This window comes from Rhinoraja longicauda, chromosome 6 (assembly GCF_053455715.1).
Source record: "Rhinoraja longicauda isolate Sanriku21f chromosome 6, sRhiLon1.1, whole genome shotgun sequence".
Lineage (NCBI taxonomy): Eukaryota > Metazoa > Chordata > Chondrichthyes > Rajiformes > Arhynchobatidae > Rhinoraja > Rhinoraja longicauda.
Genome location: NC_135958.1, coordinates 21,049,538 through 21,062,660, shown reverse-complemented (window position 1 = coordinate 21,062,660; position 13,123 = coordinate 21,049,538). Strand labels below are relative to the sequence as shown.

The 13,123-nt window shown below is 48.6% G+C and overlaps 1 protein-coding gene and 1 long non-coding RNA gene across 2 annotated transcripts; both read right to left on the bottom strand.

Moving 5' to 3' along the window:
- Window positions 1-322: 322 nt before the first annotated feature.
- LOC144594313 (uncharacterized) lies at window positions 323-3,425 on the bottom strand. The gene is made up of 3 exons (XR_013547378.1): window positions 3,258-3,425; window positions 1,308-1,392; window positions 323-751 (listed from the first exon to the last, which is right to left on the bottom strand). It is a non-coding gene; the product is annotated as an uncharacterized LOC144594313 (long non-coding RNA).
- Window positions 3,426-9,296: 5,871 nt separating this feature from the next.
- Window positions 9,297-10,456, bottom strand: LOC144594825 (eotaxin-like). Its single transcript, XM_078401728.1, has 3 exons — window positions 10,135-10,456; window positions 9,627-9,735; window positions 9,297-9,539 (listed from the first exon to the last, which is right to left on the bottom strand). Exons 1-3 carry the CDS (start codon window positions 10,454-10,456, stop codon window positions 9,440-9,442), a joined length of 531 nt encoding a protein of 176 aa, XP_078257854.1. The 3' UTR covers window positions 9,297-9,439.
- Between the last annotated feature and the right edge of the window lie 2,667 nt (window positions 10,457-13,123).

Here is a 13,123-nt window from a genome sequence, read left to right as displayed (position 1 = left end):
AGAGGAAGCACCAATAGTCAGAAGGGCGGGACTGAAGGAGTGGGCCACCGTGGGGACAAGGTCGCTTCGGGACCTGTCAACCTCGGCCCTGATCATACTCTACTGCAAGCAAGTAGAGCACTCCAGCAAGGCAGCGCTGGCGTCTCCTGGAGGACGTTGCGGCCTGGATCCTAACATAGGGCTGGAGGAGCAGCACGTTATAATGTGGTACCTGGTCAGAGTAACCGGGAGGATGATGTTGGTCAGTGACGGCGACGGTCACGGATTCCCTGTGTTAGCGATAGTGCAATGAGAAACGTATTAATTTAATACCAAGCCACAGAAAGGTGCACGGCTGCATTTATTATCTACATTATTATACTGGTGTTTAGGTGCATAGATCTGGTTCTCCTCTCCGACTGTGGAAGCAAGTACTCCGAGCATCGCCAGAACCAGGAGGAAGGTAGACTGAGCAAGGACAGAATACACCATAGGTTTGCAAATACTCTGCCGAAAGGACAGAAGCCCAGGGCCGCCGGTTACATGGCCTGAAGCGAATGATCATTGCAAGCAGAGAGGGCGATTATAGCCGGCTGGTATTGCCCTGGACACATGTATTTGATGGGTCGCCTCTATCCCAGGGCTCTGGCGGCTTCTTCGTACTCCCCTGAACTAGCCCTGTTGAAAGCGTTTCTTCAGCGCATCCAGCGCTTTCTGCATCCATGTCTCAGTGGGTTCCACGCAGATCTCCACGCCGCCCTTCGTTTTGAACCTGTGCAGGGTATAACGAGGCTGGTGTGAGGTGAGGTAACAGTCCAGGTACACGCGGCTGCAATGCCCCCTCAACTGTCGTCAACAAGTCTGACACCCCGCGATTGGCCCAATTCCTGCTATCTCTGCGAGGTGGAATATTTCATGGGCAGTTTATTGTTCTCCATCAATGCTACAGTGGTCTGGAAAACAGGAGGGATCGGTGTACAAGCACGGTGACAGGGATGGGAGTCGGGATGGCTCTCGGAATAACGGATCGCCTGGCGGAACGAGTGCACTGCCTCCCAAATCTCACCCTTATGAAAGAGCACAGGCCTGAGCTATAACCCGTGTGTCTTTCCCCAGAGACGCTGCCTGACTTGTTGAGTGCTGACAGTATTTTCTCTTTAGTTTCCTGGCACCTGCAATGTGGTATTTTTGACTAATGGGATGTCCCCTTGGCTGATAGTAGGGTGTGAAGGGCTGCAAGTTCGGCCGCGGTGAGTAGTGCTTGTGCCTGAGTGCCCTCCTCTTGTGCTGATCATGAACATTAGAATGGCCAATTGCTGTCAACTTACAGTACACTGGGAGCGATGCATTTCAGTTCCACCTTCGGCCCATCAATGGATCTTTCCTCGGACAGGAAAGGGACGGTTGGAACCGCTGTGTGCAAAAAAGGGCATCATTTTCCATCCACTGCCAGATACCATTGGTAAACTCTGTAGCCTTGCACCGGTGCTCGGCTCTCCGGAGACAACCCCGCATTCCGACTGACCTGAGAGCAGGCCATTCAGGTTCGTAATTCTATTGGCCAGTGTGCCTCCATTCTACTTCAATACGCCACCTTCTGGCTGCGGAAAGGGCTGGAAATACCCAGTATCTCAGGCAGTGGAGAAAAGCAGCCTGTCTTCCACTTGGATGATCCTTTACCATCCCGGTTCAATGTGGGAAGGGGACAGATTGAACAACGAAGCAATGTAGCACCACAGGCCACTGTCCTCTTGTGGTATGTGTCAGGGGTTATGGGATCAAGGCAGAAAAATGGGGTTAGGAGGGAGAAGTGCTTCGTGACCTGCTGTGGTCAAGTGACTGTGCATTCCCTGAGACCCTCAGTGGAAATTAATTTCCCTGCCCCTCAGCCGACTTGCATCTGGCTCTCTGAGACCCACGTTACTCTGACCCCAAAGGGCTCCCTATTTCCTCTCGGGACTGGTTCGTTTTCTCCACGTCGATTCTCTTTCATCCTACAACCAGAAAACTCGAACATTCCCCATCTGAACCCAACCATCCAATCTCATTGAACCCCCTTCCCCAGCAGTAGAGACCCAGTCATTGGAGTACGCGAACGTACTCTCGCTTTCTCTGCACCAATGATTGACTGTGTGGTGAAATCTTTAAAAAGGATAATTGAAATTAGTTCTGTGTCTATTTTTGCCCCAACCATATGACTGGATAATTATAGTATTTAAGAGAGTGAGCCGGTGATTCCAGAATTATCTCACTCTCTCAAGTGACATAGTGCAGGGTTGTGAGGGAGAGTTAATCCGACCTGCACGGGTCATAACTACACACACCCCGAATGGATGGACCCCGCCTGCTGCCCCTTATCCCCAATTCCCAATACAGCGTCGCTCCTCCATTGTCCAGAGGTGAGCGCCTGTAACAGGGTGAGACGCACCATCCGCCTCTCTGCCGGGTCTGACTGGAAAATTAGATATTTTTTTAAAGATTTAGAGATACAGCGCGGAAACAGGCCCTTCGGCCCACCGGGTCCGCGCCGCCCAGCGATCCCCGCACATTAACACTAGCCTACACACACTAGGGACAATTTTTACATTTTGCCCGGCCAATTAACCTACATACCTGTACGTATTTGGAGTGTGGGAGGAAAACGAAGATCTCGGAGAAAACCCACGCAGGTCACGGGGCGAACGTACAAACTCCGTACAGACTGCGCCTGTAGTCAAGAGCGAACCTGAATCTCCGGCGCTGCATTCGCTGTAAGGCAACAACTCTACCGCTGCGCCACCGTGACGCCCATTAATTAATCCTACCCTCTCTGCTTAGAACACTTGGCTGTGGTGGTGGTGGAGGTAGGGGAGGACTGTTTTCGGAAACGTTCCCGATACGAAACTCCCGGCCTCGCAAACGCGGCTTGAGGTCACAGATCCTGACGAGATCTTCTGCACAGGTCTCCAGCCGCAATGTCTGCCCCATCATTCCTACCTGGCACGGGATGCACATCACATTGGCCAGGGGCAGATATCCAGGTGATCCCAGGGACTCCCTGTCTGAAGTGCCGTTGATCAGGGGTAGGGAGTCCGGCATTTTCAAGTCGTTAATTCGGGTAACGTTGCATACAGGCGGGGATCCTGTGATTTACCTCGGTCTGGCGGAATTACTGGATGGTGACCCGGACCACAATCTCTGAGATCACCATGCCACTGTCACAAAGTGGTAGATTTGAAACGCCGCGATGTAACTATGGGAATGGGCTTGGCCTGGCCTGGCGACAACTCTGACCTTACCTGCAGAACCAGTGAGCCGGGTGTTGGCCAGTTCAAAGAGAAGAAGTCCGAGGACAAGGTGACCCTTCATGTCTAGCTCCCAACCACACCCGGGATGGGCAGATCCACGGAAAGCGAAGTGTAAAGAGAAACATAGAAGCAGCGCACTATTTATACTAAAGCAGAGAGAGGCTTGGGAACGAGAAAGGCTGGCATGGCATTTTCTTTGTTCCTGTGCCCGGAATGCAAGCCTAATGATTAATTAATTCGGAAACGTTCATGCCAAGGTACAATGGAATTGCAGGATTCCTGCGCCAAGTCCCACAGAACTGATTTATTGGATTCCCAATCTTGGCCACGTCAACATAACAAGGCTTCCTCGCTGGGGTTTGGGGCGGACTGTGAAGCTGTGCTGCCAATGGCCCATGTCAGGCAGAGCGCTCCCATGCTCAGCGTTACCGTGGAGATGGTTACAGTGTTGGTGTGCAAGCCTGGCACTGGATGGGACAGCAGAGAGAAAACTCAAGACTCAGCAACAGTTGGCATTGATACAGTTGCCAGTGTGGCACCTGCCCAGATCCACATAATTATTGTAATGTCTTTCGAGCATGCTGAAGAACAGAAAGACTTTGTGTCAGTATTCCTCTTCATTTTCCTATCAGTGCCTGCCTACGTTAACTTTGAACACTAATTGTATGTAAAGAGATGCTATTACGTCACATGTTAGACTACACAGAACGTTCAGGTTCAGGAGTCACAGTCTGTGGGTATCATGTAAACTAATTAAGAACAAGATGAGGAAAATACTGCACTCATCTGCCGAAACCACATACTCTCTTGGCTGAAGGAGTGAGCTGGGGGACATCACCTCCCTGTCGTCGCTCACCATCCTGACCTGGCCCTTCATTATCGCTGGGCCTAAATCCCGGGACCCCCTCCCCAATACAGCGTGGCTCCACTCTCAGCCCCGGACTGAGCGACCCGAGAAGAATGTTGTCTTCCTTCCCTGGGGATAAACATTGGCTGTGAAACGAGACGCAAGAAGAAAATAAACTATTTCCTTTAACTGCAAATACATCCCGCGGCCTTGTCCCCAGGATTATAGAATCATACAGCTCAGAGGCAATCCCTGAATGCCGACTGGGATGCCTTGTGTACATTAATTCCATTTGCCCACATTAGTCCCATATTTCCTATGTCTTTTCAATATCGTAATTGTATCTGCCATCACAATTTCCTCGGACAGTTTGTTCCAGGTAATCTTCGGTTGGATGGAATTGTTTGACGTGTACCATGAAAGGGCAAATGACCTACTCCTGCATTGACGTGTAGCATTTACGCGGGGCCCTGTCGCCTTCTCAATTGGGACGCACATCGGGACTCTACACGAAGAAAATCTCGTAGAGCAATGGCGAGTTTATCGAGCAACTCTGTTTATTCAGCCTTGGCAGTATATACTGAGAGACACTCTGATTAAACAAAGTGCTACTACTCACCTGCACACAAGGGGGAATATACCGAGGCCAATTAACCTGACAACCAGCACATCTTTGGATGCAGCAGGAAATCGGCGCATGCAGATTGTGTTCGTGTTCCTGGACCATTCTTCAACGACCATCTCGTTCTCCTTCATTAGTACCTTCCAATCAGCGTGGAGGTGTGGTAATGGTGGAAACTTGGTTCCGAGTTGCATCACGAACAAAGCAAAGCTTATTGGTATCAGATGTTCTTGCAATGTTCAATTTCTTGTCTCCAAACGGTGATCAGTCTCGTAAGACCATGGATTACGACATTATGACATAGAAACATAGAAAATAGGTGCAGGAGTAGGCCATTTGCCCTTTCGTGCTAGCACCTCCATTTAATATGATCATGGCTGATCTCTGCCTCCTAATCCCATTTTCCCGCTTTCACCTTTGACACCCATTCTAATCAAGAATTTGTCTAACTCTGCCTGGATCTTCCAGTTGCTCACAATTTTAACTGCCCTTCACATCCCCATCATAACCGTTCTGTCCTCAGCCTCCTCCATTGCCAGAGTGAGGCCACACATAAACGCGAGAAACAGCATTTAACGGAGAATTGTGTTTTTTGTTAGGGTACAGAGAAGATTTACGAGGATGTTGCCAGGATTCGAGGGCCTGAACTATAAGGAGAGGTTGAGTTGGCTGGGACTCTATTACGTGGAGCGCAGGAGGATGGGTGTGATTTTATGAAGGTGTATAACACCATCAGAGGAATAAATCGGGTAGACGCACATACTCTCTTGCCCTGAGTAGGGGAAACGAGCACCAGAGGACATAGGTTTAAAGTGAAGGGGAAAATGTTTAAATGGAACCTGAGGCGTAACTTTTCCACCCAAAGGGTGGTGGGTGTATAGAACGAACTGCCAGAGGAGGTAGTTGAGGCAGGGACTATTGCAATGTTTAAGAAACAATTAGATAAGTACATGGATAGGACAGGTCTAGAGGGATTTGGGCTAAATGTAGGCAGGTGGGACTGGGGTAGCTGGGACATGTTGGCCAATGTGGACTCGGTGGGCCCAAGAGCCTGTTTCCAAGCTGTATCTCTAAAGTCTAAAGTCTAAAGATGTTAGGCTTACTGGTCCAGAGTTTCCAGGCATTTCCTTGCAACACCTTAAATTCTCCAGTCTTCCGGCATCTCATTCTTACCTAACAATGATTCTCGTTTCTCAGTCAGGGCGCCTGCAATTTTTTTTCTAACTTCCCACAGTGTCCTCTGATATATCTGATCTGGCCCTGGAGATTTATCTATGATCATACATCCTAAGACGTTCAGCACCACCTTAACGGTAAAACTGAACATCTTCAAGACACTTCCATTAAATGTCCCTGTCGTTCTGACTGTGCTAATCAGTGCTGCTGGTTCTGTGGCTAGTTTCTTTACTTGCCATAGGGCATGGGAAACCCATAGTCCTCATCATAAGCACATCAATGCGCCTCAAAATCTAAACTTCCCTCGTCAATGTTGTCTCCATCCTCTCGTAGGGCTGTGGGCAACACCATTTCCACCATTCTCATGCATGGCTTTTTACATTCCCTATCCTGTGCGCATTCCACTGCAGCTAATTTTACCCTTTCCTCCTATTTCTTCGCCATGCTGCGAGTATGACTATTCATTTTTCATATTCACCTTTTCCTTGCCCCTGTCACCAAGCATTTTACTCAGGGAGGGGTGTCACTTGTCACCTACTTTAGTGTTATTTGCAAAACTATTAATCATGCCTTGCACATTCTCATCTAAATAATGAAATAAACCACAAAGAGCAACGGGCCAGGCACCAATCACCAGCACCATTAGCACAGGCCTCCAGTTTGAAAAATAACCTTCCACCGCCAACCTCTGCTTCCATCAATGAAGCCAATTATGTGTCCGGAAATCTTATCTTCCAGAGCAGCCTATCGTGCGGAGCCTTATCAAAGGACTTGCTTTTGTCCATATAGAGAATGTTCATGGCCTTGCCCATGTCAACCTTCTTGGTTAGTTCTTCAAAAAATTCAATCAAATTAATGAGATACGATCACCCCATACAAAACCATGTTTAGTTTAGTTTAGTGATACAGCATGGAAACAGGCATTTTCGTTCACCGAGTCAATGCTGACCATTGGACATCCAATCATACTAGTTACCACAAAATGCTGGAGCAACTCAGCGGGTCAGGTAGCATCTCTGGAGAGAAGGAATGGGTGACGTTTCGGGTCGAGACCCTTCTTCAGACTGAAGGCACCCAGTTTGAAAAATGACCTTCCGCCGCCATCCCCTGCTCCAATCAACGAAGCCAATTATGTGTCCGGCAATCTTACCTTCCAGAGCAGCCTATCATGCGGAGCCATATCAAAGGACTTGCTGTAGTCCACATAGAGAATGTTCACGGCCTTACCCGTGTCAACCTTCTTGGTTAGTTCTGAAGAAGGGTCTCGACCCGAAACGTCACCCATTCCTTCTCTCCAGAGATGCTGCCTGACCTGCTGAGTTGCTCCAGCATTTTGTGGTAACTAGTATGATTGGATGTCCAATAAGTTGTCTACTACAGATGGTAGGCTCACTGGTCTATAGTGCCCAGGGTTTTATTTCAAACTCTTCTTAAATAGTGGAGCAACATTAGTCATTCTCCAGTCATCTGGCACCTCATCTATGTCCAGCGATAATTCATATATCTCTGTCTAGGCTCCAAAAACATCTCTTTCTGAGTAAGCTCCTGCTTATTTTGGTTTCGCCCCGTTTTCCCTTTATTTTCAGTCTTTTTTTGTCCTAGATTTGGCTGCCTTAGTTTTAACCAATTCCCCTTTTAGCGTCTCCAGTTGCCAAGCACAGCAGCCTATTACAATCCTCCCTAAAGCACAGCTAACAAGATTTCGGCAGAGGGGTGGGCCCTGTTCTTGTCAGACAGCTACACATGCCACTAAATCTTTCCGCCTCCGGACATTCAAAAAACTACATAAACATCTCCATATGAGAAACCTTGCACCATAATCTAGAAATAGCTTCTCAAACTGTGTGCCAGGAGTGGGGTTCTGATTCCCAATCTGTGACCATGGGGTAGCAGTCTCTCAGGGTCTAAGTGATCTAGTACCAGAGATTATGTGTCTATTGCCGACAGGTATTGCTGCCACAAGTGTATCTGTACTTAAGGCAGCCATTTGTCTTACTTCAGTCTCGGGTAAATCAAGTTGGCCAGCATCCTGAGCCCACAGCCGGGTGTTCTGGGTAGACAATAGCTCTCCAGCTGGCTGTTTCATCCTGGCTCTTGTTTCTTGTAATTCTATGGTAGTATAATCCTGACAGTGGTTTCTGTGATTTCAGCTTGATCATCCAGCTGAGCTAATTGGTTATTTACTCTCCATTCAGTTTGAACGTTAGTTCGGACTAGCTCCTATTATTGTTTTTCACCCTCTTCTCGCCCTCTTTGCTTTCTCAGTCCGACTCACCTATGTACCCAATATCCGCGTATCAGTCATCCAGTGATAACGTAGCGCGGGCTTTTACTCGGCCCATCCACCACTCCTTCCAGCTTTGCTGTCGAACAGTAGGCAATTTTCAGGCGCTGTCGATTTGTTTCAATTCCACATTTCCTGCCAGTTCCCGTCTTAATCAAGGTTAAAAGGTACTTTTTTCCAGGTTGGTTAACCCCCTTTTCAGCCTTTGTTTTGTTTTTGACACACGTTTAAGATCCCTCTGTAAGCGTTGATAATCGTCTCTACTGTCACCACCTTTATAGAGATATGTTGAGTGATACAGCAAGGAAACAGTCCCGTCTGCCCACCACGTCGACCACCCGTTCACACTAATTCAATGATATTCCACTTACTCATCCCCTTCCTACACACTCGGGGCAATTTACAGAGGACAATTAACCTACCAACGCGCACGTGTTGGGGATGTGAGAGGAAACCGGAGCATCTGGAGGAAATCCAAGCGGTCCTAGGAGAACGTGCAAACTGCACACAATCAGAATCGAACCCGGGTCTCTGGCAATGTGAGGCAGCAGCTCCACCAGCTGCGCCACCGTGGTAGGAGGCTGAGAGGTGACATTATTGAGCTGAGAAAATCGTTGGGATGAACAACTACCTTCCTAGCGATCAGTGGTGGGGTCTTAACTCTCCGCAGTTTCTCTGATCGGCTAAGATTGAGGAAGCAAGTGCACTATCGTAGCATAAATAAGATGTAAATTACCAGAGGTTATATCCATTTCTCAGGTTTCTTATCCGGACAACTTTCCTCCCTTTCCGCGCTATCTTTGAAAGGAATGATACGGACCCTTCTTCTTCCACCGACCGCATGCCCACCGCCCCCCGTAAGCAGGATCGCTCCCATCGATTCTCTGACCACAGCCTGAACCCTTGCAGGTACGGTCACGCAGATCAAAGCTCACACATTAATCGCCCAGAGCATGTTCAAAGTTTATTAACACTGAGCAACTCGACAAATAAAAGATAAATACAGAACTACAAATAAATCAACATAATAAACAGGATATACTGTCTAGTTTACAAGGAGAACGAGTGAAAACTCAATGATCTACAATTTTACAACGAATCAGGCACTAATCCGACCTTTGTAGGATGTGGACCGAATGTGGACCCAATGACGCTTTCATCCACAACAGTGAGCCTGAGGGGATGGAACCGACTTTCACGAACGATTCTTGGCAGTCCGTTGGAGTGCAGAGTTTTCACCTCGTCTATGCCTTCTTGTTTTTCCTGTCCAGATAGTTCATTGCAACTTTGACCCATCTCTCGCCGGCTCTGGTGCAAATCTTCATATTCCTCCGGTTGACGAATCTGAAGCAAACCAAGCAGGTGTGATTACCGAATAGTCGCTCACCACTTGTTCAAGCACACTTTGGAGCAACACATTTAAATACTTACATGACAGTGGGAGTCGAGCACCAGGGAGCTGCCCTGTAACTTTTAAGCCTCCGGTGACGAATAGGAGTGGTCTTAAACGTCTCACAGCATTCCAGGGTTATCGACGCAGCTGGGAGAGAGGGAGGAAGGGAGAACGTTATACACTGAGGGATTTTTCAGCATTTTCCATCGCAGGTTACTGTATTGCCTCACGTTTACACAAAATGCACAGCAAGGGGGGGCATTGCTGCCCTCGGCTCTGTGGAGGTTTCCGTGTTTTACACTAGTTGGCCAACCCCTCCTCCAACTATTTCAGCCCCCTCACCATCAATACAATTTTCCCGTCTGCTAACCTCTCACCCCCTCAGATGCAGTTGTATTGTTCCCTATTCTTCCCTCCAAATAGTGAGGAGATTATTGTAATGGGAGCTATTCAACGACACCGCCAGACGGAGGAAAACGGCAATGAGCAGCTCGCGGTTCATGATCAGGAGAAGCCGGAATATTAGGAATAAGGAAAGTCTCTTACGCGGGGCGGCTGCAACATTCTGGAAAGTGCAGATCACCAGGGCTCCTACAAGGGCAACGACACAGAGCGCTGTCTTCATGGTGCTTCTTTGGATGGAAGTGCTGGCTGGGGCCCGGTGACTGAGCAGCTTGCACTCCCTCAACCTTTTAAAGGGTAGCGGGAGAGTCAGTCCGGAAATCAGGGGGCGCCTGGAAGTCCCTAAAATCCACATCGACATTGCTCCGGCGAACCATTGCATAATTCCGGCGTTCCATGAAATGGGAAGTACGGACGATTCGGCGAATAATCTTTCCAGGGTTAAACTGCAAGGAGCGCGCTGCATCTTCCAGAACCCGTTTTTTCAGTATCAGTACGTTTCACTTCCTTCAGTCAATCCCACAACATCCGTAACCAAGAGGAAGGGAAAGCTGAGATAAGAATTAAGCTTAAGAAAATAACTGCAGATGCTGGTACAAATCGATTTATTCACAACATGCTGGAGTAACTCAGCAGGTCAGGCAGCATCTCGGGAGAAAAGGAATGGGTGACGTTTCGGGTCGAGACCCTTCTTCAGAAAGAATTAAGCTTTCCGAATAACAAGTCACTAATTCCGAGACTGCGATCCCTGGTCCCGGACGCCCAAGACAGGACAAATATATTCCCTGCATCTACCCCACCAAGCAGTAGTAGAACTGCATAGGCTGCAGTGAGATCACCCCCCGTTCTTCTCCCCTGGATAGAGTAAAGCCCCGTTTATGTACACACTTTCACAAGACAATCCAGTGAGCACAGGAGTGAGTACATCTGAGGACGTTTCGTGGCACACCTTCTATAGCATGGACAAACATTCTATGGGGGAGAGACCAGAGCTGACCACAATATTCTAGATGTGGTGTTCCGAGGCCCGTATAGAACTGAACGAGACATCTTTACACTTGGTCAGATCCTCTGGCAATAACGATCAAGTTGTCACTGGACGCCCAGTTCCTTGTTGTTTCTGGATGATGCCGTGCAGTGGTTTCTGTACAAGAGCAGCGGGGCCTATTAAGCACCAACATTGTATCACCATCGAATATACACGGCCTTCCTGTTTATGCATCACACTGGATCTGTTCGCCTGTGTGCCCAGTATGATGCAGGGCATTTGCCCATTCACTCCGCTTATCTCTAACCCTCTCCGGTCTCTCTGCCCCCGACCTTGGACCATCCCGGCGAAGTTATATCTGAATTTGACTTCCCTTCCACTCTGGTGGACACCACCTCATTAGGCACTCCACAGTTCTCGTCAATGCTCCTTGAGCTGAAACATTTACTCAGTTTTTCTATCCACATTATCAGTCTCACCCACTCATAAGGTCATAAGTGATAGGAGCAGAATTAGGCCATTCGGCCCATCAAGTCCACTCCGCCATTCCGTCATGGCTGATCCATCTCTCCCTTACAAACCCACTTTCCTGCCCCTTCACCATAACCCTTGACATAACCCTGTACTAATCACGAACCACTCCCCATTGTCGGAGTTGTAATTCCCTCAGAACCCAGTGGGAGCTATCAGTGCCACTCCCCGCTATTATCCTTAATGCCATCTGCCAAAGCTATCTCCGGTCTCATTTTGCCCGCTTGATTTTCTGTTTTAGCTTGTTCCTTAGTTCCCAAAGCTCCTCCAGGAATACACTCGACCCAGTTGCTTATACCTGCCCCGTGCCCCCTTCTAACTCTTGACCAGAGCCTCAATTTCCAGAGTCCCTTCCCTATAGTAGATTCTGGGGCCTTTTGTACACATCTTGGTTGCCATGAATGAGATGGGCTGAAATGCATGTTTCCGTACTGTGAGAGTCTAGGACACTGTTCACCAGGTGTCACGCGCTCTCAAGTCAAGTCAAGTCAAGTCAAGTCAAATTTATTTGTCACATACACATACACGATGTGCAGTGAAATGAAAGTGGCAATGCTTGCGGGTTGTGCACAAAAAGAATTACAGTTACAGCATATAAATAAAGTTAATAAGTTACTATTAATGTCGACAAAAATTTAGTCTCTGGGGTTATAAAAGTTGACAATCCTGATGGCCTGTGGGAAGAAGCTCCGTCTCATCCTCTCCGTTTTCACAGCGTGACAGCGGAGGCGTTTGCCTGATCGTAGCATCTGGAACAGTCCGTTACTGGGGTGGCAGGGGTCCCTCATGATCTTGCTTGCTCTGGATCTGCACCTCCTGATGTATAGGTCCTGCAGGGGGACGAGTGTAGTTCCCATGGTGCGTTCTGCCGAACGCACTACTCTCTGCAGGGCCATCCTGTCCTGGGCAGAGCTGTTCCCAAACCAGACTGTAATGTTGCCGGACAGGATGCTCTCTACAGCCCCAGAGTAGAAGTAATGAAGGATCCTCAGAGACACTCTGAATTTCCTCAGTTGTCTAAGGTGGTAAAGGCGCTGCTTAGCCTTACCCACCAGTGCGGCAATGTGCGTTGCCCACGTCAGATGCTCTGCGATGCGGACTACCAAGTATTTAAAACTGCTCACCCTATCCACAATAGACCCATTTATCTCCAATGGCGTGTACGTCCTTGGATGTTTAGCCCTTCTGAAGTCCACAATCAGCTCCTTTGTTTTAGTGACATTCAAGAGGAGGCTATTGTCCTGACACCAGAGTGCCAGATCAGCCACCTCCTCCCGGTAGGCGTTCTCATCGTTGTTGGAGATCCGGCCCACCACCACAGTGTCATCAGCAAACTTGATGATGGAGTTTGAGGTGAACCTGGCCCCACAGTCATGTGTGTACAGGGAGTACAGTAGGGGGCTAAGGACGCAGCCCTGGGGGGATCCTATGTTCAGGGTGAGGGAGCTGGATGTGTGTTCCGCCATCCTGACCACTTGGGGCCTGGCAGTGAGAAAGTCCAGGACCCAGGCACACTCTCGCTCTCACTGCAATTTCTAAGGTTTACAATATCTCAGCTAATTGGCGTGAACCCATTTTCCCTTCCTGGCAGTAGTGTTCAGCAAGGGACAGTGT

What these genes read in the sequence shown, in the direction of transcription:
- LOC144594825 (XM_078401728.1), bottom strand. Translation starts at nt 10,456, where the DNA reads ATGCAGCGCGCTCCTTGCAGTTTAACCCTGGAAAGATTATTCGCCGAA. An exon ending in GAATGTTGCAGCCGCCCCGC is followed by an intron (nt 9,736 to 10,134) that starts GTAAGAGACTTT and finishes CCTCTCTCCCAG; the next exon opens with CTGCGTCGATAACCCTGGAA. An exon ending in TGCTCGACTCCCACTGTCAT is followed by an intron (nt 9,540 to 9,626) that starts GTAAGTATTTAA and finishes GGTTTGCTTCAG; the next exon opens with ATTCGTCAACCGGAGGAATA.